At 63.7% G+C, this 22,104-nt stretch overlaps 1 protein-coding gene across 3 annotated transcripts in view; it reads left to right on the plus strand.

Annotated features, from left to right (window-relative positions):
* Positions 1-10,433: 10,433 nt before the first annotated feature.
* RASGRF1 (Ras protein specific guanine nucleotide releasing factor 1) overlaps positions 10,434-22,104 on the plus strand; it is a 30,696-nt gene continuing 19,025 nt past the window's right edge. For all 3 annotated transcript variants that reach the window (XM_062583712.1, XM_062583713.1, XM_062583714.1), the window contains exons 1-2: positions 10,434-10,709; positions 21,071-21,177. In XM_062583712.1, the coding sequence (XP_062439696.1) occupies positions 10,434-10,709; positions 21,071-21,177 (383 nt within the window). The remainder of the gene's footprint in view (positions 10,710-21,070; positions 21,178-22,104) is intronic.

Below are 22,104 nucleotides of genomic sequence, written 5' to 3' on the forward strand. Positions count from 1 at the left end.
GAGGAAACCATTTCCACGTGCTCGTGCCTGTGCCGGGCTGAGGGCCCCGTCCTGGAAAGCGGGACCCCGGGGGGGGGGGGGAGGACGGCCCGGGCACGCGCAGCCGAAACGGGCTCCCACGGCGCTGCTGTGCCTGAAAGCGCTGACGCCGCCTCCGCACCTGCAAGCGGGGGAGCCCGGGATGCTGCGGAGGCCGCCGTGCTCCCACCCGGCTCGGCTGCAGCCCGCCTGGAAGGGCATCTCTGCTCCCGCACGCCGAGGGCGCTGAGAGTTAGGGGGTGGTTTAGAGAGGAGTCTTGAGCCCGGTTTAGAGGACTGAAGGAGAGGGACAGAGATGTGTTCACCCTCGCGGAGACACCTGACGGCTGAGCCGATCGGTTCGAGAGAGAGAAAATACTGAATAGGCATTTCTTCAGCTGAGCAGGCTGCGACAGTGCCAGGAAACTGAAGTTAAACAGATTGACTCTTAAACGTTTCCTCCTTTATTCTGGAATCATTAGGACAACATAACGAGGCCGGCGATCGAGTCCCTGCTGCCCGCGATGGTGAGCCGAGCCTGGAAGCCATCGAGCAGCCGCTCGTCCTGGGCCCCAGGGCAGCAAAGTGGTTTTATTCGTTTCCATAACCCAAAACCGCACGCAGAGCCGGCACCTGCGCTGGCGGACGTGCCGAGCGGAGGCAGCTTGCCGGGGCTCCCGGCGTGCCGTGCTGTGCCATGCCGTGCTGTGCTGTGCCACGCCGTGCCGTGCCGGCCCCGCCACCCAAGCAAGCCCGCCTCTGCCGGGCACCAGCAGCTCGCGCAAAACCGTCTCGCACCGTGTTCGCGAGCCCGGCGCTTCCTGGTGCCTCCCGCTGCCGCGAACCCGCGGAGGGGCTGCGCCGGGACGCGCCCGGCCGGCACCGGGTGCTTAATCTGATTAAAAATAAACCTGTCGCTCTCCTGTGATAGATGCGACTGTTCGCACAAATCCCATTGCGGTGGGGCACTGAACTCCACGGGCCCCAATTTCCACACTTTTTCCCTGTGGGGCTTCAGGAAAGGTTTTAGCGCTTGCTGCGGGGGGGCGTGGGGCAAGTTGGGGCGGGCTCGTGCACGGCACGGCACGGCACGGCACGGGGCATCCGGCACTCGCCCCGGCGCCGCGTTCCCGTGGGGGGGTCACCTCGTCCCCGTACCCCTCGCTGCGCCCGGGCGGGCACGACGCTCCCGCTGCGGGCGCGGGAAGGGCCCGCGCCGCCGCGAGCTCCCTCCGGCAGCCCCGAGCCAGCCCGGCAGCCGAGGGCGCCTGGCAAGAAGCAGAACGTGAGCAAGTTTTAGCCCCGGTGAGGCAGGACGGCCAGGGAGAAGTGGGAAGGGCCCTGGCCAGGTGTGGGAGCTCATGGTCGTTGTGCTAACGAGCAAGTAGCTAATGAGGCCGGGAGCCTGGTGGAGCACTGGGTTGGGTGCAGGAGGCTGGGAAGGGAGACCCTGCCCGCTGCAAGCAGCTAGTTCCAGCCTTGGCGACGGTGACGGATCGTCTCTGCGCCGGGAGCAGGCGGTGCCGCGCGGCTCGCTCCAGCCGGGGCCCGCTGCGGGAGCAGGATGGGGGCACGGCGGCGCGGGCGCGACGGGCTGCGAGGTGCCGCGCGGCGCTGCAGGTACCCGCTGGTGCTGGCGTGGGGCCGTCGCTCCGCCACGGCCGCGCGCTGAGCGGGGCACTAGCGAGCTCGACCGCGGGCGGCCGCGTCCTGCGCGCAGCGCCTGTGCTGCCTGGCCCCGCGGGGGTCTCGGCCGCGGGCGGGGGGGGTCCTGCGGTCCCTTAAACCCTGCCTTCCTGGCAGCTGCACAAGCGCTTTGTGCTTCCCCAGTGGAAAAACCCTTGTCCTGTGGCGGCAAGTAATCAATTCTTTGCTTCTTGAGATGTGGTTGTTATGCTTTACCTTGCCCTAATTAACAGTTTGGAAGGGCAGGAGCCTGAGCTCCTGCGAGAACCTGCAATAACAATAATAATAACGCAGTGTCCTTGTTCCCCCAGGCTAATCCTGCTGGTGCTGGGGATTACGGGCCTCGCGCCCTGGCAGAGGATCCCGGGTGATCCAGCGCTGCGGTCCGGCACCGCTGCACGCTGCAGTGCACCCGGGCTCAGCGCACCCCGGCTCGGAGGCCGCAACCGCCCCGCGCAGCGGCAAGGAGCCGGCACGAGCCCCGCGCAGGCAGGCGCTGCGCTTGCCTGGCCGGACCCGGGACACGGGCCGGGAGCCCAGCTCCTCCGCCAGGCGTGTCCCGGTGAAGGACCGTGCGCTCCGCGTTCCCCCTACTCCCCGCTGGAGCGCGCCGCGTAGGGCAGGCGATGCCGGGCCTGCCTGGGGGCAGGCGGACGCCGAGCAGAGCTTTACAATCTTCTTCCTTCCAGGCTCCCAGACTGCAGCTCGCTTTCCAAAAGCGTACAAGCGGATGTCAGAACCAGCCTTTGCCCAATCTGCCCTTGTTATTGCTGTATGAAAGTCTGGAATGCTCCTCTGGGGGGTGCAGAAGGACCAGAACCTTCACGTTTTTGTAGAAGCAGCAAATTAGGAAAAATGTCTTTCAGGTATATATCCTATTTTGGGGCTGTTTTGTGAGTTTGCTGGAACTGGGAGAGAGAATTCATGTCAGGCGTTTTTGCCGGATTGCCTCTCTGCCCTGCGGTAGTCTCCTGAATGCTCGTTAGATCAGGCCATGGGGTTTCAGCCTTATGTCCATCCCCATGCCTCACCATGCGTGTGTGTGCATGCACACGCATGCACCCGTGTGCACACATGCCCCACGCGTGTGCTCACGTGTGTGAGCCGTTCGGGCAGCAGCGCTCGGGGAAGCGGAGCCGCTGGGCGCGGCAGCCCGAGCCGGAGCCGGGGCAGGCGGGAGCTCCGCCGGGGAAGAGGCGGCTCTGGACCTTCCGGCCGGGGGTGGCCACGGGCTCGGGGGGGTGGTCCAGCGGCCCCGCGGCCGCCCTGCCCGTCCCCCACCAAGTCTCCCGTTTCACTTGGCTCCTTGGTTGTGCTGCAAGTGTCGCGTTGAACGCCTCCTCGAGTCTTTACTTGTTTCCTTGCTCTTTCTAGTAAGCTGCAGTATTGGTTTAATCAGAGAACGGGCAGTGGCGGCTCCTCATCGGAGCCCGAAGTTCGGGAGGTGCCTGGAGCTCGCTTGGTCCTTGTGCTTCCCGGAAAGCACCGGTCAAATGCAGAGTATCAGAGTCAGGCACAGGGTAAGGGGGGATGTTTGTACCTGAAAACGATTTGTACCTGTAGGGATGGGAAATGTCTTTAAGTCTGCAGCTGGGAGTTTCGGGGAGGTTTTGCTGTTGTTGCGTCTATCACATGGCAAATATTGCTTGTAACAGCAGGGACCCCTGGCCTCTGCAGCGCTGGATCATGCAAATACATAAAATATATTTGAGTGGCAATGTGTTCAGAGAGGCTTGCAAAACACTGCACCTTTTCTGAGAAATGCCTAAAAATAACGTTTGGTTACCAAATCACTGCTGCACATGCAGCCAGCATGCCGTCCCGCCGGGCTCGGGGAGCTCGCGGCCCTGCCGCGGGCCGAGCGCACGCCCAGCCGGCGTGCAGCCCCGCGGCGCTGCCCGTCCCGGGAAGGGGCAGCGGCTTGGAGCGCAGCGCGGGAATGTCGGTTACGAGCGGCAGGGCAGGTCTTTCCGCCCCTCCGAGCCCTCGGCAGCAGCGCGGATGAGGAGGTCCGCAAACCGCGCGGAAAGGCGCCCAGCGCTGTGCGTGCCGCTGCGGGACCTGCGCGGGGCTAAGGCTGGTTAAAAAGCTCCAATGTAGGGAAAAGCGGCATGGGGCGGCTCTAGGGGCAGGCTGCCGTGGGGCTGCTGCGCTGGGGCAGCCCCCTCCTGTCACAGCATCCGGGGAGGCCGCGGCGGGCACCGTGCCGCCGGCCCTGCCGCCGCTGCGGCTGCCAGGGTCAGCAAGGAGACCCGTGGGGAAAGCAAATCCCCGGAGCCCTTGAGCTGCAGATGAGACGATTAGGCTGGTAATCTGCTTATCGCTGCCCTTGCCAGCCCGCGGCGCGGAGCGGGGCCCTGCCCGGCCGCGCTGCGGTCCCCGCTGCAAAGCCTTGCTCCCGGAGCCAGGGCCGTCCCGCCTGCCTGGGGGCTCGAGGGGGCCGGGGGCTCGGCGCCCACCGAGCGCCTCCCGCAAACGCGCCTGCCCGTGCCACCGCGCTCAAGGCCGCTCGCTCGGCTCCCTGCTCCCTTCCAGGAGGCCGCGGGCCCCAGGCAGGTCCTTATTCGATGAAACGCGAGCAGGCGACTTTTCTCCCCCCTGCTACAAGTGGAGACGCGGCACCCAGGCCTGGCACGAGGAGGAGCGGGGAGCGGCACCAGCATCCCTCCCCGTGCGCTCCGCGAGCGATGGAGACGCTGGCATAAATTACCACGTTGTCAGCCCCGGCGCTGAGATTCCCGGAGAATCGCTTCGCGGTTCAAAGGGCTGCTGAAATAATTTTGCACAGCATAATAACAGTTCTTAAACTCCCTCTTTAGGAAAAAAAAAAAAAAAAAAAAGCCTACAAACGCGTGATTCGCGCCGCATGGCTGACTCGCCGGCCCCCTTCCGACACCCCGTCGAGCCAGCGTAGCTGCAAGCGACAAATTAGCCTAATGAACTCGCAGCATCTCCGTTCTGACGAGGAGCGGGGATTCGTACCTCGCTCTCCCCCGCAGCGCCTCAGCGAACGCCGCTGCTCCGTCTGCTCGGCGCTGGCCCCAGGCCGGGCTCGGCAGCGCCCGCGGCGGCGAGGCGCGACCCTGCTCGGAGGCGGCTGGGGGGGCCCGCGCAGCGCCGTGCCCCCGAGCGTGCTGCCCTGCCCGGCCACCTGCGCCCGCGGTGTTCACCGCTGGATGGGAGAACACTTTGCCTCCGCAGGGAAGCGGCTGCAGCCGGGCGCGCCACGGTAGCTACTGAAGCATCCTGAATTTCCTCCTTGAGGAAGCTTTCCAAACTGCCCTGGGATGGGAGCCAAGCGCCCTTGGCTCGCGGCCGCAGGCACGCACGGTGCTGCGCGCGCCGCTGCACCGGGACAGCGATGCCGGCTGCGCGCGGCTCCTCGGCACCGGGGAAGCGCTCGCGTGGGCGGCAGGGAAGCCTCCGGCTTGCGGCGCGGTGGAGAAGCGGCTGAGCGAGGGCAGGGCCCGGCAGGCGCCGGCCCCTCGCTGCCCGCGGGCGCGCGAACACCCCGGCGAGCAGGAGCGTCCCGTCCGCCCTGCCCCTCTCCTGCTCGGCGCCCGCGAAGCTGCAGCCCCCGCAGGGCGACGAGCTGGGGACGCCCCGGGGCCCTTCAGCAGAGGCGCCGACGGGCGGCTCTTAGCAGCACTTAGGTTTGGCAAAGCCTTTAAGGGCTCACGAGGAGCAGGCAAAACTGCTGCGCAGACCCCGTGTGCAGGGCCCTCGTGGCCCGTCGCACCGGAGGCGCTTGTAAACCGAGCTGTTCCCGTCTGCCGGTCGCACAGCCACTCGCGGCGGGTTGTTCCTCGCTGGAGCTCGGTTCTGGGCACCTAGGAGTCTACATCTTTGCATGGACATTATTTGCCTTTTTACATAATATTATGAGATGCCTTGCAAAAGAGGTAGGAGCTTGCTTCTAACCCCACCGTTTTTGCAGAGAAGCTCTCTCCACAGTGACTCTTTCCTGGTTTCTTTGGCTATTCAACTAGTAAAATTCAAAATGAAGCGCCTCGTAGGTTTGCAGAACCATTTTCTTTTGAGAGCAGTAACTACTGATGGATTCATAACACAGGTGGGAAAGGGGCATTTCCCATGTATCACAGCTTGGTGAAGCTGTGTTCATCCTGTGATTGATTTTCAGGCATGTGCGTGTTACAGATTCAAAGTCAGCGGCTCTCAGAGGTTCAGGATGCCCTCTCCTGTGGTCTGCTCATCAGCTACTAGCTTTGAGAACTGATAAAACCAGGCTGTGGGCATGCAGAAGGTTGCACAGCAAACAGTGGCAAAGGAGGAGGAAGACCTGTGTGCAAAAAGGAGGAACGGTTTAACAGGACTGCCTCTGGCTGCGGCACGCTCAGGGCCTCCGTCCGCTGCCCCCACAAGCAGCTCGTCCCGGCTCATCTGCAGGGAGGCTGCTCGTCTCTGCAGGGCAGCCCGCTCGGGAAGCCCCGGCTCCGGGCTCGCGTTTGCAGCCCGGCGGGGCTGGACTGCCGGGAACGTGTGTCTGGAGGCGGGATGCACCAGCCGGCCGGGCTGCTGCTCACCCCGAGGGGCAGCAGCAGGAGCAGGAGGGCCAGGGAGGGCCCCGAGCGGCAGCAGGGCAAGGCCCCGGCCCCGGCCCCGGCCCGTTCCCATTCCCGCCTGCAGGGCAGCAGCCCCGGGACAGGCAATGCAGCTGCAGCAGAAGGCTCGGCACGGCAAAGCAGGGCGCTGGGGGCAGCGCTGCCTTCGGGCCCGCGTGTGCCGAGGGGCTGCCGGCTGCCCGCCCACACTTGCTGATTGCCCCCAGGAGCCAGGTTTTGTCTCTGCCCTGGAGCCGCCTCTGCCAGGCAAGGTTAAATGTATGGTGCTCGTGATGTGAATCGTCTGCCAAAATGAAACGCTGGATGGGGCCAATTAGCAGAGAACTGTCTGCGCAATGAAGCGCTGAGTCCATCTCTCATGATACTCGTGTATCGGAGAGAGCACTGCTTACCGGCCTGTGGCACTGACGTTTTGTGTGAACATAACAGATATCTACTTATGCTTTGAACATATTTTCTCTGTCCTCCCATTGCCCTCGCAATATTACTGAGGATGCAAAGGGCAGAGCATTGGAGCATTGTTGAGGAATCTGATAAAAATCAAGGGCATGCTCGAGAGCAGCTCTAAACGAGGGTGCATTTTGAATCAGGTTGCTTTGCCCTGTCCTCAGATGATCTGCTGCACTATCAACTCTAGCAAGGCACCAGCGTGCCTTGGAAGCAAATGCATATTTATTGTTCATGATCCCTCAAAATTTGCTGCTGAACTATGAATTGACAAATTTTGCTTAGCTTTGCTCTATGTGTTGTTTTGCTTTGCTCCCTTCTGCCAAACAGCCATGCTTTCGGACCCGCAGAACTGCTCTGTGCCCTTGGTTATCGCTGCTTAGCCTAATCCTGGCTCTAGGCGCAGGCATGGTGAACAGACTGAAGCATCTGCAAGACGAACCAAACTCTCCTTGATATTGCATGTGAAGCATTTTGAAAGTACATCCTGTGTGTATCTTTTGCAGCTAAACTTTGCTTTTATAACCAAGGCACCTGTCCTCTGAATGGTTTAAATGGTGGTTTAACTTCCTTAACATAGGATATGACTTTCGAGTTTGAGTATGTGATTTAGGACCCCAAGTCCACGGACTCGACTCCGAGGTAATTGCTCTTGAAAAGCCCAATAACCTTGAGCAATCCAACATCCTCCGAGTGCTTGATAGGACCCGAGGTTTGCTCCGTGCATACCAGCACGGCAGCTGGAGTGTAAGCGAATCCCTCCAGAGCCCATCGCACACCGTCCCCGTTGTGACGGAGCAGCTCTCTGCCGGGTGTCCCCGCTGCCGGGCGCGCGAGCTGACGCCTGCGCGCTCCATCCGATCCAGCAGCGGGAGCGCTGCCGGCGAAGGCTTCACCTGCCGTCGCGCGCGCATTTGGTGTTGGCATCCTCAGTTTGCAGCTCAGCCACTGAGGTTTGTCCAGGAGCAGCAAGCATCTGAAATCCCCGAAGAAAACGGGGGTGGGAGCTCGCCGCCCCTGCAGAGCTGCTGTTTGCTCACCGATGGTTCGTGCCGGCAGCGGGTGAGAAGCAGCCCGGTAACCAGCCTATGCCGAACACGTTGCCCTGCTGCTCGGTACAGCGGGTGCCAAAAGCTGTATTGCCACGAGTAACTATCTTTAGGCTCAAGCCTTGGCTTTGAGCAAGAAGCCCAAATGTGTATTAAATGCTGCAATGGAGAGAGAAGTCGTCACTGCAATTAAAATACTTGGAAGCTATGAGTTAAGTATTAACTCTGGAGAAACTCCCAATCTCAGCACAGCTCTCAGGAGCAGGGCTGGCTCTTCATGTACCGCGCTTGTCCTCGGGAGAAGTGATGAACGCTTCATCTCTCCTTCCCCAAACGAGACAGATCATGCTGCAAACATCTCAGAACCGATCGAAGCATACATCAAGTACAAAAAAAGCACTTCCCTTCAGTTTTGGAAGTTAAAGTTTCCGTAACTGCTCTAGCCTTGGAAATTTTCAGCTATTCTTTCCATTCGCCCCCATACCATCTAAGTGGAGCCCAAGTGAAATATCGCGCATCCAGGGGATGCAGCCTAGCAGTCTGATCCTGTATCAGCTGCAGATTAGCCACGTGCCCTGTCCCTTTGGGGCTGCCAGCATTGCTGGTCGTGGCAGCATGCCCTGGGCCGCATGGGGCCCCGCAGAGGGGCTGGCAGGTCTTCCCCCCTCGTCCTCTGCTAGCCCCCATCAGCTCCCTCTGCACAACGCAAGTCCCTGTCATCTGCGCCAGGATCTTGCAAGCTTCCTGGAGGATCTTTCCATGCCCAGGTGCCTGGGCCTACGGGCTCCAGCACGCTCAGGTGGTGCTGCAGGGCACATTAACGGGCTGACCGGCCTCTACCCCCGGGGATTTGGGTACCGCGGCGCATCCCCTCCGTGCTGCTGCCACAGCCAGAAGGGCAGGTGGCAGGGGCGCAGAGCAGCAGCGGGCTGGCCACCCCGTGGGGCGCTCACCGAGCCGCTCCGGCACGTCCCCCCGCGGCGCCCGGCCACGAGCACCCCAGCGCCGGCCGGCCGGGGTGCTGCTGCCTGCCGATGGTAGCACCCTTCCCAGATTCCAGACCATTCCCTGCTGTTCCCATGGCAACCTGTGACCTCACTAAATTCCTTGGAGATCTTCCAACATTTTCAGCCGAAACAAAGCTAATTAACACCATTTTCCTGGTTCCCCCCCTGCTCTGCAGAGGCTCTCCTCGTGCCAGTCCCTGGCTACTCGCTGCTCCGTGGCAGCAGCTCCGCGATGCGGGCAGGCATCAGGCTCACCCGCAGGTCTCACGCGCACCCATCACTGTGGCCTCTGACCAACTCCTGCTGGGCTCCTGCTGCTGCCAGCGGCGCCCAACTGGGACATCTAGGCACGGCAGCGGCCTTACCAGGGTACCCTGAAGAGGAGAGGGTCGGGAGAGGGAGGGTGCTGCCGAAGGGTGCCAATACCTCGGTGTGCAGATCGGGGACTGCGGTGTGCGAGGACTAGGAGGTCGGCCCGCGCCGCACGGCAGGGAGGGCCAACGTTCGGCACTGGGCCGGGCATGGAGGGAACCTCCCAGGGACAGCAGGGCAGCAGGGGTCCCGCGGAGGAAGGGGGTGCCCAGGGGTGGCTGGGTGCGCCTGGCCCCTGCGCTGCGCAGTGCCGAACCAGCGCGGCTGGGAGGCCCCGGCCAGCTGGGCGTCCCACCAGGTCCAGGAGCCGGCCTGGCCCGGGGGTCCCCCTTGGCCTGGGGGGGGTGCCTCATTCAGGGGTCCCATCCAGCCCAGAGGTCACACTCGGCCTGGGTCCTGCTTGGCTCAGGCATCCCTCCTGACATGGGAGTCATGTTCGAGCCAGCAGTCCTGCTCAGACCAGGGTCTCCCCCAGCCCAGGGGTCCTGCTCAGCCCTGGGTTCCTGCTCGGCCCAAGGGTCTCGTGCGGCCTGGAGACCTGCTTGGTCCAGGGACCCCACTCAGTCCGGAGTCCTGCCTGGTGCGGGGTCTCGCCCGACCTGGGCGTCCCTCTGGACCTGGTGTCCCTCTCCACCCAGAGGTCCTGCTTGGCCCAGTGTCCCACCCAACCTGGAGGTCCCTCCCGGACGGGGGGCTCCGCTTGTCCTGGAACCCTGCTTGCCCCGGGGATCCCGTTTGGCCAATGTCCCTCCCGGCGCGGGGGTCCCCCCCGGCTCCCGGTGCGCGGAGCGGGCGAGCGGCGCTCGGCGGCAGCGCGTGTCTGCGAGCGGCAGCGCCGACCCCGCCGGCCGCGCGGTGCGGAGCGGTGCGGAGCGGTGCGGAGCGGAGCCGCCGCCGCCCGCTGTGCCCCGGGGGGGGGGGGGGCGCGGCGGGGCCGCCCCCGCAGCCGGCGGCACGGCGAGCCCCGGCGCGGAGGGGCGCCCGGCGCCGCCGTCCGCGGTGCCGGCGTTGGCTCCGGCGGGGCGGCACCACATGACCCGCCGGGCGGGGGACGGGGCTGCCCCGGCAGAGCCGCCGCCGCCGCCGCGGGGGGCGAGCGCTGCGCGGGCGCCGCGGCGGGGCTCGGCCGCGGCACGAGCGGCGCCGGCGGCCGCCGGCTCTGCGGGCGCGGCTGATGCGGGCGCGGGCGCGGGGGCTGCGGCTGCTCGCCAGGGACCCGCCCGCCGGCTCCGCGGCGGCGACCATGTGAGGCGCTGGCGGTGCCCACCACGATGCAGAAAGGGATGCGGCTCAATGACGGGCACGTCACCTACCTGGGGCTGCTGGCGAAGAAGGACGGCGCCAGGAAGGGCTATCTGAGCAAGAGGAGCTCCGACAACACAAAATGGCACACCAAGTGGTTCGCGCTGCTGCAGAACATGCTCTTCTACTTCGAGACCGACTCCAGCTCCAGGCCCTCCGGGCTCTACCTGCTCGAGGGCTGCGTCTGCGACCGGGCACCCTCTCCCAAGCCCTCCCTCTCGGCCAAAGACTCCCTGGAGAAGCAGGTACGTGGGACGGGGCCCCGCCACACGGAGGGGGGAAGCCCTGGCCGCGACCCCGCTCTCCCCCTCCCCCGCACCGCAGCCGAGGGGCACCGCGCTGCCGGCGCCCGCGGCCCCTTTCCCCACCGCTCCGGGGTCTCGCTGCAGCCCCGCCCGCCGCCGGGACCTTCCCCACGCGTGACCGGGGCCGAGGGCGAGCCGGGGCCGCGCCGCGAGGATGCCGCGGCCCGCGGAGGGGCTCTCCGCGCGGCCCGTGCGCCGCGCTCCCCCCGCGCCGGCGACCTCCCTAGTTAGCGGGGAGCCGGGCACTGCCCGGGGAGGCCCCCCCCGGCCCCCCATCACGGCTAATTAGCCGCGGTTAATTAGGCGGCTCGGTGCGGCGCGGGGGCGCCCCCCGGCGGCCGCGGGCCGCGCCGTTCCGCAGCGGAGCCGGTTGCCCCACGCGTGTCCGCGGCGCAGCCCCGTGGGAGCGGGTTCCCCGCGCGGCGCTGCGGCCCGGCAAGTTTTACCCCGCGAGGCCGCGGGGGGAGACGGGGCTGTGGCGTGGACGGGGCCGCCGGGCCGCAGCAGGATGGCTGGCGAGTTGGCTTTCAGGATTTCACGGCCGAAGCAAAGTCCTTAAATAGGTGTTTGCGCGTGTGGACGAGGGGGTGGGAGTTTTCTCCTCCGTGGCAGCAGGCTCAGCTCGGCCCCGGTGTTTATGAAGATGCTGGCAGGGAAATGCGAATCCCCAAACACCGCGCAGCGCCCGCAGCTTCGGAAATGGATATGCTGGGCGCAGCACAGGGGGAGGCGCGGGGCCTTGTTTCCACCCGGATTTTGCTCAGGTCGTGCTTCTTGCCCATGCCATTTAGTGCTTGGGTCACGGGCACGGCTGGAAGAGCAGCACTTCTGGCTGCCCAGGTCGTGGGGAGAGCAGAGCCTAGTGCTCCACATGCCACATGCAACGTTTTACTTGTCTGCAGTGCTTACCGCCAGATGCTAATATCTGCAGGTGGAAATTGCACTGAAAATCAAATGCGTTAGGAGACCCTTGCAGAATGCAGGTCCCCCTGGGCTCCCTCGCTGTGCCTCAGGACCGGGCAGCCCAGAAGGCAATACGTAACAGACCTCGGAGCAGATTTCTGCACCTGCATACACCTTTCGCAAGTGTGCGGGGTGGCACCGAGCAGCATTGCCTGAAATGTTAGAAACCTCTGGTCGGTCTGTCTAGGTGTCATTTGCTGGCGTTTTGGGTGCATCTAAATGCTCGGGCAGTAGAGATATGTATGCCAGGTGACAGTGGGATAGGAAGGACAGGTTTTCAGCCTGGGAATGCAAATAAATCTCTGCCCGTCACTGCCGTAGTTTCCAAAATCACCTCCAGTCTAATGAACGTAGACAGGAGCTGGCTTATTGCAGCTGAATTCACCCCTCAAACGCTGCACCTTGAGTGCAGCAGCACACCAAGCTGAATGCCCGTGCCCGAGAAGGTACAGTAAAGCCCTTTGTGAAGATTAGCTAGTGTTGTTTTCTCATCGCTCAAAGCCCAGGCTGTGTGCTTGTAGGAGTCACACATTTTGGGTCCAGCTCTGCAGCTCTTGCATAATTTTTGCCTAAGCAGAACTCCCCGTGAAATGCTTGCGAGCACTGCCTGAAGGACTGCAGGACAGGACCCCAGAGAGACCGGTGGAGCCAAGTGACTGGATATAGGGATATGAGCCACTTTTAATTAATTGACGCTGGCTAACCATGGCATGCTCAGCTCTCTGAAAAGCCCTGCTGTGACAGCAAGGCAGTGCAATACCACCAGGATCACTGGACTATTTCACTATGCAGATTGAAATACCCTTTTTTTGGCAACAGCTGTGCCTTCTAGCAGCCCTAGTCTTGCACTGGAGCAGCCTCCCGCTACTTACCTGAGCGCTTACCAGAGCAGCCACGGGTGCGCGTCTGCACGGGTGGGGGCCACCGCTGCCCTGTGCTGGCACACGCATCCCTTCAGATAGCAGCGCAATAGATGCTGTTCGGCGTTCCTTGCCGGGCTTAAATCAAGCTCGCCAGCCCCATTCTCACTCTTCCTGTTGATACAGGAGGAATTTTACATCACGTAAACATTACAGGGAGGATGTCACAATCTCTTCTGATTTCTGAGTGCACCTGGAAGAATTATCCTCAGTGTAAATGGGGGATTGCTGTCACAACGCAGTAAGATCCTGCCAGATCTTCCTTCACACTAAATATTTACAAGGCCATTGATCTGCACTGATTTACAAAGGTTTAGCATCTGGCTCATAATTTTCTATAATTCATTGGGACAAATTTAAATGAAAGTGCTCAAGCACTTGAATGCCCATTGCTTTGCAAACTAATTAATTGCATACCAGATGAGATAAGCAGCAGAATATTTATGGTGCAGATCTGCAACACTGTCTGTCCAGGACAGTGAGAGCAAGAAAATGGCTAGCAAAGCCTGCAGGTTTCAGAAAGAAAGGTGTCACAGTTCTGCAAAACAATGTTTTCTTCCAACTCACCTGGCACAGAGACATGTTTAGCATCGCCGCTCTTTGAAAGGAAGGTTCTGAGGAAATTTCTAGCAATGCCACTGATCACCATTAATTGTCTTCTGAGGACGTTTATCCAACTAGACAGTTACAGCTCAAACTGTGAGGACAGTATTCCCTTCAGCAGAGGAGTTTCAGATTTAGATTCCTTCTTAACTGGAGTAAAACCTGAAAGGTTTCAAATTCTCCACAAAGGAGAAATTTTTAAAAATGAGTCTTTGACAAATACCCTCTTTTTTGAAGTTCAAATATTTTGCTTTGCTGTGGGGCATCTTTCCTAGGAACGCAGTGCATTTGTAGCATACATCATATATGAGACTAAGGGGACGAAGTTATTTGAAAACTGAAACGCTAAGCGGGGGATTCGGACACCTCTGGAAACTTTCTTTTCTGTTTATGTTCTGCTTTTCCTGAGGTTAAATTTCCTTCGAATCAGTTGCCGTTCGCAGACTGTTGTAACCTGGGGCGGGCCCCGGCGGCGGAGGAGGCTCTGCCCCGCGGGGCCGCTGGGGCTGCGCCGTGGCGGTGGGGCGCGGGGTGCGTCTCGGCGCCGGCGCGTCCCCTGCACGGCCGCGGCACGTGGCAGCGGGGTCCCCTCGCCACGGGGGAGCCCGGCGGGGCTCTGCCCTCGGGCCGTGGAGCGTGGCGCAGCGCAGCACCTCTCGGCCTTCTCCTCCGCGGGGCTCCGCCGTCGGGCCCCTCCCCGGGGTCGGACCTCCTCCCCGAGCCGGGCAGCGGGCGTCGCAGCCGGGCTTGCCGCCCAGACCAGGATCGGGGGCGGATATCCAGGCTGCACCCTCGTGCCGTGAGCTATTCTTAACCAGCAGCCCTCTGAGTCTCAGACGAGAGCCAACATGACGCTGAGTCAAGTGGTAGCGCTGAGCAAAACCCTTGACTTGAAACTCAGAAGCACTCCGAAGCGACGAGTCTTTTTTTTCCCCACAAAGCCTAGGCTGCTTTTGTGAACGTACAGTAGATAACTGCAGATTTTTTATCATCTCTAAAGATTTTACCAATGATAAAATTTATTGTCTGTGCTCTCAGGGAGGCAGTGGCGACTCAAGGAAACATTTTGCAATATGATGAAAAGCTGAAGATGGGCCGGTCAGGGTTGAAGTGCTTGGCCTTGCTTTCCAGCCTGATGGCCAGAGGGCTTGTAGAAACTGCTCCTACCAGCACTTCTGGGAATGAGACCATCTGCCACCCCCAGAGTGCATCCAGCCCTGGCCCTGCTCATGCTCCCTGCACGGGGACATCTCCCCGGCAGGACGCGGTGCAGCAGCCCGGCGTGTCCCTGCATGGGGACATCTCCCCGGCAGGACATTGTGCAGCAGCCCGGCGTGTCCCTGCACGGGGACATCTCCCCAGTAGGACGCGGTGCAGCAGCCCGGCGTGTCCCTGCACGGGGACGTCTCCCCAGTAGGACGCGGTGCAGCAGCCCGGCGTGTCCCTGCATGGGGACATCTCCCCAGCAGGACGTTGTGCAGCAGCCCAGCGTGTCTCTGCATGGGGACGTCTCCCCAGTAGGACGCGGTGCAGCAGCCCGGCATGTCCCTGCATGGGGACGTCTCCCCAGCAGGACGTTGTGCAGCAGCCCGGCGTGTCCCTGCATGGGGACGTCTCCCCAGCAGGACGTTGTGCAGCAGCCCAGCGTGTCCCTGCACGGGGACATCTCCCCGGCAGGACGCGGTGCAGCAGCCCGGCGTGTCCCTGCACGGGGACGTCTTCCCAGCAGGACGTTGTGCAGCAGCCCGGCGTGTCCCTGCATGGGGACATCTCCCCAGCAGGACGCGGCGCAGCAGCCCGGCGTGTCCCTGCACGGGGACGTCTCCCCGGCAGGACGCTGCGCAGCAGCCCGGCGTGTCCCTGCACGGGGACATCTCCCCGGCAGGATGCGGCGCAGCAGCCCGGCGTGTCCCTGCACGGGGACGTCTCCCCAGTAGGACGCGGTGCAGCAGCCCGGCGTGTCCCTGCACGGGGACATCTCCCCGGCAGGACGCGGCGCAGCAGCCCGGCGTGTCCCTGCATGGGGACGTCTCCCCAGTAGGACCCGGTGCAGCAGCCCGGCGTGTCCCTGCACGGGGACGTCTCCCCGGCAGGACGCGGTGCAGCAGCCCGGCGTGTCCCTGCATGGGGACGTCTCCCCAGTAGGACGTGGTGCAGCAGCCCGGCGTGTCCCTGCACGGGGACATCTCCCCGGCAGGACGCGGTGCAGCAGCCCGGCGTGTCCCTGCATGGGGACGTCTCCCCAGTAGGACGCGGTGCAGCAGCCCGGCGTGTCCCTGCACGGGGACATCTCCCCGGCAGGACGCGGCGCAGCAGCCCGGCGTGTCCCTGCATGGGGACGTCTCCCCGGCAGGACGCGGTGCAGCAGCCCGGCGTGTCCCTGCATGGGGACGTCTCCCCAGTAGGACGTTGTGCAGCAGCCCGGCGTGTCCCTGCACGGGGACATCTCCCCGGCAGGACGCGGTGCAGCAGCCCGGCGTGTCCCTGCATGGGGACGTCTCCCCGGCAGGACGCGGTGCAGCAGCCCGGCGTGTCCCTGCATGGGGACGTCTCCCCAGTAGGACGTGGTGCAGCAGCCCGGCGTGTCCCTGCACGGGGACATCTCCCCGGCAGGACACGGCGCAGCAGCCCGGCGTGTCCCTGCACGGGGACGTCTCCCCGGCAGGACGCGGCGCAGCAGCCCGGCGTGTCCCTGCACGGGGACGTCTCCCCAGCAGGACATTGTGCAGCAGCCCAGCGTGTCCCTGCACGGGGACATCTCCCCGGCAGGACGCGGCGCAGCAGCCCGGCGTGTCCCTGCACGGGGACGTCTCCCCGGCAGGACGCGGCGCAGCAGCCCGGCGTGTCCCTGCACGGGGACGTCTCCCTGGCAGGACGTTGTGCAGCAGCCCGGCGTGTCCCTGCACGGGGACGTCTCCCCGGCAGGACGCGGCGCAGCAGCCCGGCGTGTCCCTGCACGGGGACGTCTCCCCGGCAGGACGTTGTGCAGCAGCCCGGCGTGTCCCTGCACGGGGACGTCTCCCCAGTAGGACGTGGTGCAGCAGCCCAGCGTGTCCCTGCACGGGGACATCTCCCCGGCAGGACGCGGTGCAGCAGCCCGGCGTGTCCCTGCACGGGGACATCTCCCCGGCAGGACGCGGTGCAGCAGCCCGGCGTGTCCCTGCACGGGGACGTCTCCCCGGCAGGACGCGGTGCAGCAGCCCGGCGTGTCCCTGCATGGGGACGTCTCCCCAGTAGGACGCGGTGCAGCAGTCCGGCGTGTCCCTGCATGGGGACGTCTCCCCGGCAGGACGTTGTGCAGCAGCCCGGCGTGTCCCTGCACGGGGACGTCTCCCCGGCAGGACGCGGTGCAGCAGCCCGGCGTGTCCCTGCATGGGGACGTCTCCCCGGCAGGACGTTGTGCAGCAGCCCGGCGTGTCCCTGCACGGGGACATCTCCCCGGCAGGACGCGGCGCAGCAGCCCGGCGTGTCCCTGCACGGGGACATCTCCCCAGCAGGACGTTGTGCAGCAGCCCGGCGTGTCCCTGCACGGGGACGTCTCCCCGGCAGGACGTTGTGCAGCAGCCCGGCGTGTCCCTGCACGGGGACATCTCCCCAGCAGGACGTTGTGCAGCAGCCCAGCGTGTCCCTGCACGGGGACATCTCCCCGGCAGGACGCGGTGCAGCAGCCCAGCGTGTCCCTGCATGGGGACGTCTCCCCGGCAGGACGCGGTGCAGCAGCCCGGCGTGTCCCTGCACGGGGACGTCTCCCCGGCAGGACGCGGCGCAGCAGCCCGGCGTGTCCCTGCACGGGGACATCTCCCCGGCAGGACGCGGTGCAGCAGCCCAGCGTGTCCCTGCATGGGGACGTCTCCCCGGCAGGACGCGGTGCAGCAGCCCGGCGTGTCCCTGCATGGGGACGTCTCCCCGGCAGGACGCGGCGCAGCAGCCCAGCGTGTCCCTGCATGGGGACGTCTCCCCAGCAGGACGTTGTGCAGCAGCCCGGCGTGTCCCTGCATGGGGACGTCTCCCCAGTAGGACGCGGTGCAGCAGCCCAGCGTGTCCCTGCACGGGGACGTCTCCCCGGCAGGACGCGGCGCAGCAGCCCGGCGTGTCCCTGTCCCAGGGCTCTCGTGCGCGGCGCTCTGAATCCAGCTGCAGCAGCCAGGTTTCTGCCCAGGACGTGCTGTGCCGGGAAGGCACCCTGCGCCTCATGTTCTAGAAACCTCCGATTTGTCTTCTGGGGCGCCTGAGCGTGCTGCCGGCTGGTTCCTGTCTTCCTCATTATTCAGCTGCTGCTGATTCGGGGAAAGGGCAGTGACACAACGTGATCTGTGCGACTGATCGCGATGAAGCCGTGTTGCTCTGAGCCGAGCACCCGACACTGGTAGCTGGCTACGTCTTTGGATGCAAAACTTCCCCGGATTTGTCATGTAAATCCGAATAAGGAAATTTTTGAAAATTGTGGCCTTCTTACAGGTGTTCTGCAAACAAAGCTAAAGTCTTTGATTAAATTAGTCTCTCAGCAGTAAACATAATGCAGCTGATAGGGATGATAAAGCACGTTGCAGGCTGAAAGCCAAGCCTGAAGTTGTATTTATTGCCACCTGTAACTCAGCTGCAGTTCAGGCCTCTGTGGTCAGTGAGGACTGGAGCAAAGTTTGCAGGGCTTGTGGACTAATCAGCGCAAGGTATGTTAAACATCCTAATCCCCTGCTACTGTTCAGGGCAGTATTTTTTTTAAATGTTGACAGATAGCTTTTTAAAAGGCTCCGATCCACCATAGTCACGATGTCACCAGAAACGCGAGTTCTGTGCTCTCGCAGAGCTGCCCTTGTCTATGGGTGTCGTTCCAAGTGCAGGTCGCTGTTGTGTGGTCGACAGTAAACATCTAGATGTCCCAAGCACCAGAGAGGTGCCACTGTTAAACGCTTTTCTGAGATTCTGCAGATCCAGAGTTCTTAGTTATCGTAAGATCAGATACTTAATCTCCAATTTCCAGAGTTTCTGCAGCTGGATGCTTAATTAATGCTTAATTTGGAGTAGGGAGAATATTATTGGATAAGCTGTCGGGCTGTCAGAGTGTTGAGGAGAAGGTGTTGCGTTTTTGCATCAAAACCCTTAGTTGAAGTAATAACAAAATATTTTTTGGCATACTGGAGTTGCCAAAGACCAGGAGTCAGCGAGCTTGGTGTGTGATAAATGAAAACGGCTGAGTGTTTTCACATAAGAGAGATGAACAAAAACCCAAAAAATGAAACAGCATTCAAAAGTCAGGAGGGACTTTTCTCAAAATGAATTATTTTTGGAAAAATTTATGGACCATTTCTGACTAAGAGATCTCTTGGCTTAAAGAATGCTGTTTGGCTCTGCCCATCAGCTTAATCCCCCTTGATTTGTTCGTTCGGGTCTTTGCCTTGACAGCCTGCCTGTTATTCCGTTGGGACTTTATAGCCTTTAAATTAAAACTTTTTCTAGGCTCAGGTGCTTTTACCCATTTCTGCAACAAGATGAGCACGGCAGCAACTCGGCCTTCGCACCAGGAGCGCTCAAACCTCAATGTATCCGCGGGAGATCTGAATTTCTGAACAGAAGTCACAATTTGTGGATTTAAACCTGTGCTAATGGCGAATTTGCACGTTTTCCCGCTAGCTTTCGAGGTCTGAACCCGAGGCCTCTCCTCTTCTTCAAACGCCCTCGCCCAACCGAGCCGTGAGGCCGGCGAGGCGGCGGGGCGAAAGCGAGCGGGGGTCCCCCGGGGCTCGCACGCGCGGCCGTGAGCGGCGGAGCTGCCGGCCATCGCGCCCTCCCGGCGCCGCGGGCTGGAGGTCGGCGAGGGCGAAAGCCGCCGTCTCGTCTCCTCCCTCGCCCTTTCCGTCAGCCGCGGTCGGCGGGACGAGCGGAGCGGGAGCCTCCCGTGCGCGGCCGCCTGCTCGGGGCACGCCGCTGGAAACGGGGCGGGTTGTGCCGGTGCCGCCGCGGTCTTGCTCTGCGTGGCCGGGCCGCGTTCCCAGGCCGGAGCCAGACAAGATGCTGGACGCCCGGAGCGGCCGGTCCGCGGGGAGGGAGCGGGGCGCGTCCGGGCGCCGCGGGGCTCCGCAGCCCTCGCTCGCGGCCCCGGAGCCGAGCAGAGGCGAGTCCCGGACCTCTGCAGCGTCCGGCTCTCCCAAACGGCCCTCGGTGAAGCCAGAGCGCCCTAGGCAGACGCAGCTGCGTTGGGGCCTGGGCTGGGGGCTGCACCCGCGGCCCCGCGGCCGGGGCCGGCAGCGAGAGCGGGGCGAACGGCGGAGCCAGCCTTTTCCAGCCGCTTTCTCCTTCGCTCGCGTGGCCTCACGGCGCGTTACCGGTTTCCTGGGAAACGGCAGGGAAGTGCAGGAACAGCACAGACCTGAAGCCGGTGCCGGTGCCGCCGCGCTTACCATCAGTGCCGGTGCTGTAAATGTCAAGGGAGGCTAAATATAGCTGCTGCATCGCGCCGTGCCGGGCGCCGTGCCGGGGCGCCGTGCCACAGTCCGTGCCGAGGCCCATGCTGTGGTCCGTGCCGGGGCACCGTGCCAAGGTCCATGCTGTGGTCCATGCCGGGGCACCGTGCCAAGGTCCGTGCTGTGGTCCATGTTGTGGTCCATGCCGGGGCACCGTGCCAAGGTCCATGCTGTGGTCCATGCTGTGGTCCGTGCCGGGGCACCGTGCCAAGGTCCGTGCCAAGGCACTGTGTCAAGATCTGTGCAAAGGTCCGTGCCAAGGCCCATGCTGTGGTCCGTGCCGGGGCACCGTGCCAAATTCCATGTTGTGGTCCATGCCGGGGCACCGTGCCAAGGTCCGTGCTGTGGTCCATGTTGTGGTCCATGCCGGGGCGCCATGCCAAGGTCCGTGCCAAGGTCCGTGCCAAGGCACTGTGTCAAGATCTGTGCAAAGGTCCGTGCCAAGGCCCATGCTGTGGTCCGTGCCGGGGCACCGTGCCAAGGTCCATGCTGTGGTCCATGTTGTGGTCCATGCCGGGGCACCGTGCCAAGGTCCGTGCTGTGGTCCATGTTGTGGTCCATGCCGGGGCGCCGTGCCAAGGTCCGTGCCAAGGCACTGTGTCAAGATCTGTGCAAAGGTCCGTGCCGAGGCCCATGCTGTGGTCCGTGCCGGGGCACCGTGCCAAGGTCCATGCTGAGGTCCATGCTGTGGTCCATGCTGTGGTCCGTGCCGGAGCACCGTGCCAAGGTCCATGCTGTGGTCCATGCTGTGGTCCGTGCCGGGGCACCATGCCAAGGTCCATGCTGTGGTCCATGCTGGGGCACCGTGCCAAGGTCCATGTTGTGGTCCATGTTGTGGTCCATGTTGTGGTCCATGTTGTGGTCCATGCTGGGGCACCGTGCCAAGGTCTGTGCCAAGGTCCGTGCCAAGGCACTGTGTCAAGATCTGTGCAAAGGTCCGTGCCATGGTCCGTGCCGTGGTTCGTGCTGGGGGTCCATGCCATGGTCCGTGCCAAGGTCCGTGCTGGGGGTCCATGGCAAGGTTGGTGCCAGGGCGCTGTGCCAGCTCCATGCCAGCTCCGTGCAGGCCCCTGCGCCCGGCAGACAGGACAAGGCTCCCGCGGGGCCGGCCCGGGCAGCTCCTTGCTCTTCTGCTGGGACGCAGCTCTCACACCCCAGGAGCGGCCGTGGCAGGCTGGGGCCTCGCACCCGGTGCTCAGCTGCCGAGGGAGCCGAGCCTGGCCGGGCCCGGCGCCGAGCGCCGCTCCCTTCCCGCCTGGCCGACGCCGGGACGCCGGGGGCTCCGGGGGCTCCGCGGCGCCTGGGGCTGGGCGAGCGAGCGGCGAGCGACGGCGCGTTGCCTTTGCTCTCGCAGCATTACTTCACCGTGAATTTCAACCACGAGAACCAGAAGCCGCTGGAGCTGAGGACGGAGGACGCCAAGGACTGCGACGAGTGGGTCGCGGCCATCGCTCGCGCCAGGTACCGGCCTCGGCGAGCGCGCGGCCGGCGGGAGGGGGCCGCAGTCCAGCCCCCGCGCTCGGCGTCCCGGGCGAGTTCCGTCCAAACGGCAAAGCCGCCCGGGAACGCTCTGGCCAAGCTCGCGCTTTCCAGCGCGGAAATGTCACGGCCGCCCCGCGCGCGCCGGCGGTTCCTCCGGGCAGCGGCGGCGGTTCCTGCCGGAGACGCTCCGGGCTGCGGCGCGGCGCCGGGAGCACCACCGCTGCGCCGCGACCCGGCGCGAGCACCCTCCGCAGCCGCCCGCCGCGCTCGCGAGACGGCCTGCGGCACGGCGGCCTGCCTCTCGCTGAGCTGTTGGAGGGTGATAGGGGCGGAAAATTTGGCCTCTGATACTTTTAGCATCCTACCGGTTCCTTAAAACTTGCATTCGGACTCAGCTTTAATCCTCGCGTGAGATTCGAAACCTCTTCAATCGCATCAGTTCTGAGCAGAGTCAGGGCTGCTCCCGAGCTGCGAGAGCCGTCTGCAGCTTCGTCCACTGCTGCGGGGGCTGCGAGCGCGGGAGGGGGCTGCACGGGAGGGGGCTGCACGGGAGGGGGCTGCATGCTGGGGGCTGCAAGCGCAGGAAGGGGCTGCACAGGAGGGGGCTGCGTGCAGGGGGTTGCATGGGAGGGGGCTGCATGCAGGGGTCTGCACGGGAGCGGGCTGCATGGGAGGGGGCTGCGAGCACAGGAAGGGGCTGCATGGGAGGGGGCTGTGAGCGCAGGAAGGGGCTGCACAGGAGGGGGCTGTGTGCAGGGGGTTGCATGGGAGGGGGCTGCATGCAGGAGTCTGCACGGGAGCGGGCTGCATGGGAGGGGGCTGCGTGCACGGGAGGGGGCTGCACGGGAGGGGGCTGCGTGCAGGGGGCTGCACAGGACGGGGCTGCGTGCAGCGGGCTGCGTGCAG

This window comes from Rhea pennata, chromosome 10, assembly GCF_028389875.1.
Source record: "Rhea pennata isolate bPtePen1 chromosome 10, bPtePen1.pri, whole genome shotgun sequence".
Classification (NCBI taxonomy): domain Eukaryota; kingdom Metazoa; phylum Chordata; class Aves; order Rheiformes; family Rheidae; genus Rhea; species Rhea pennata.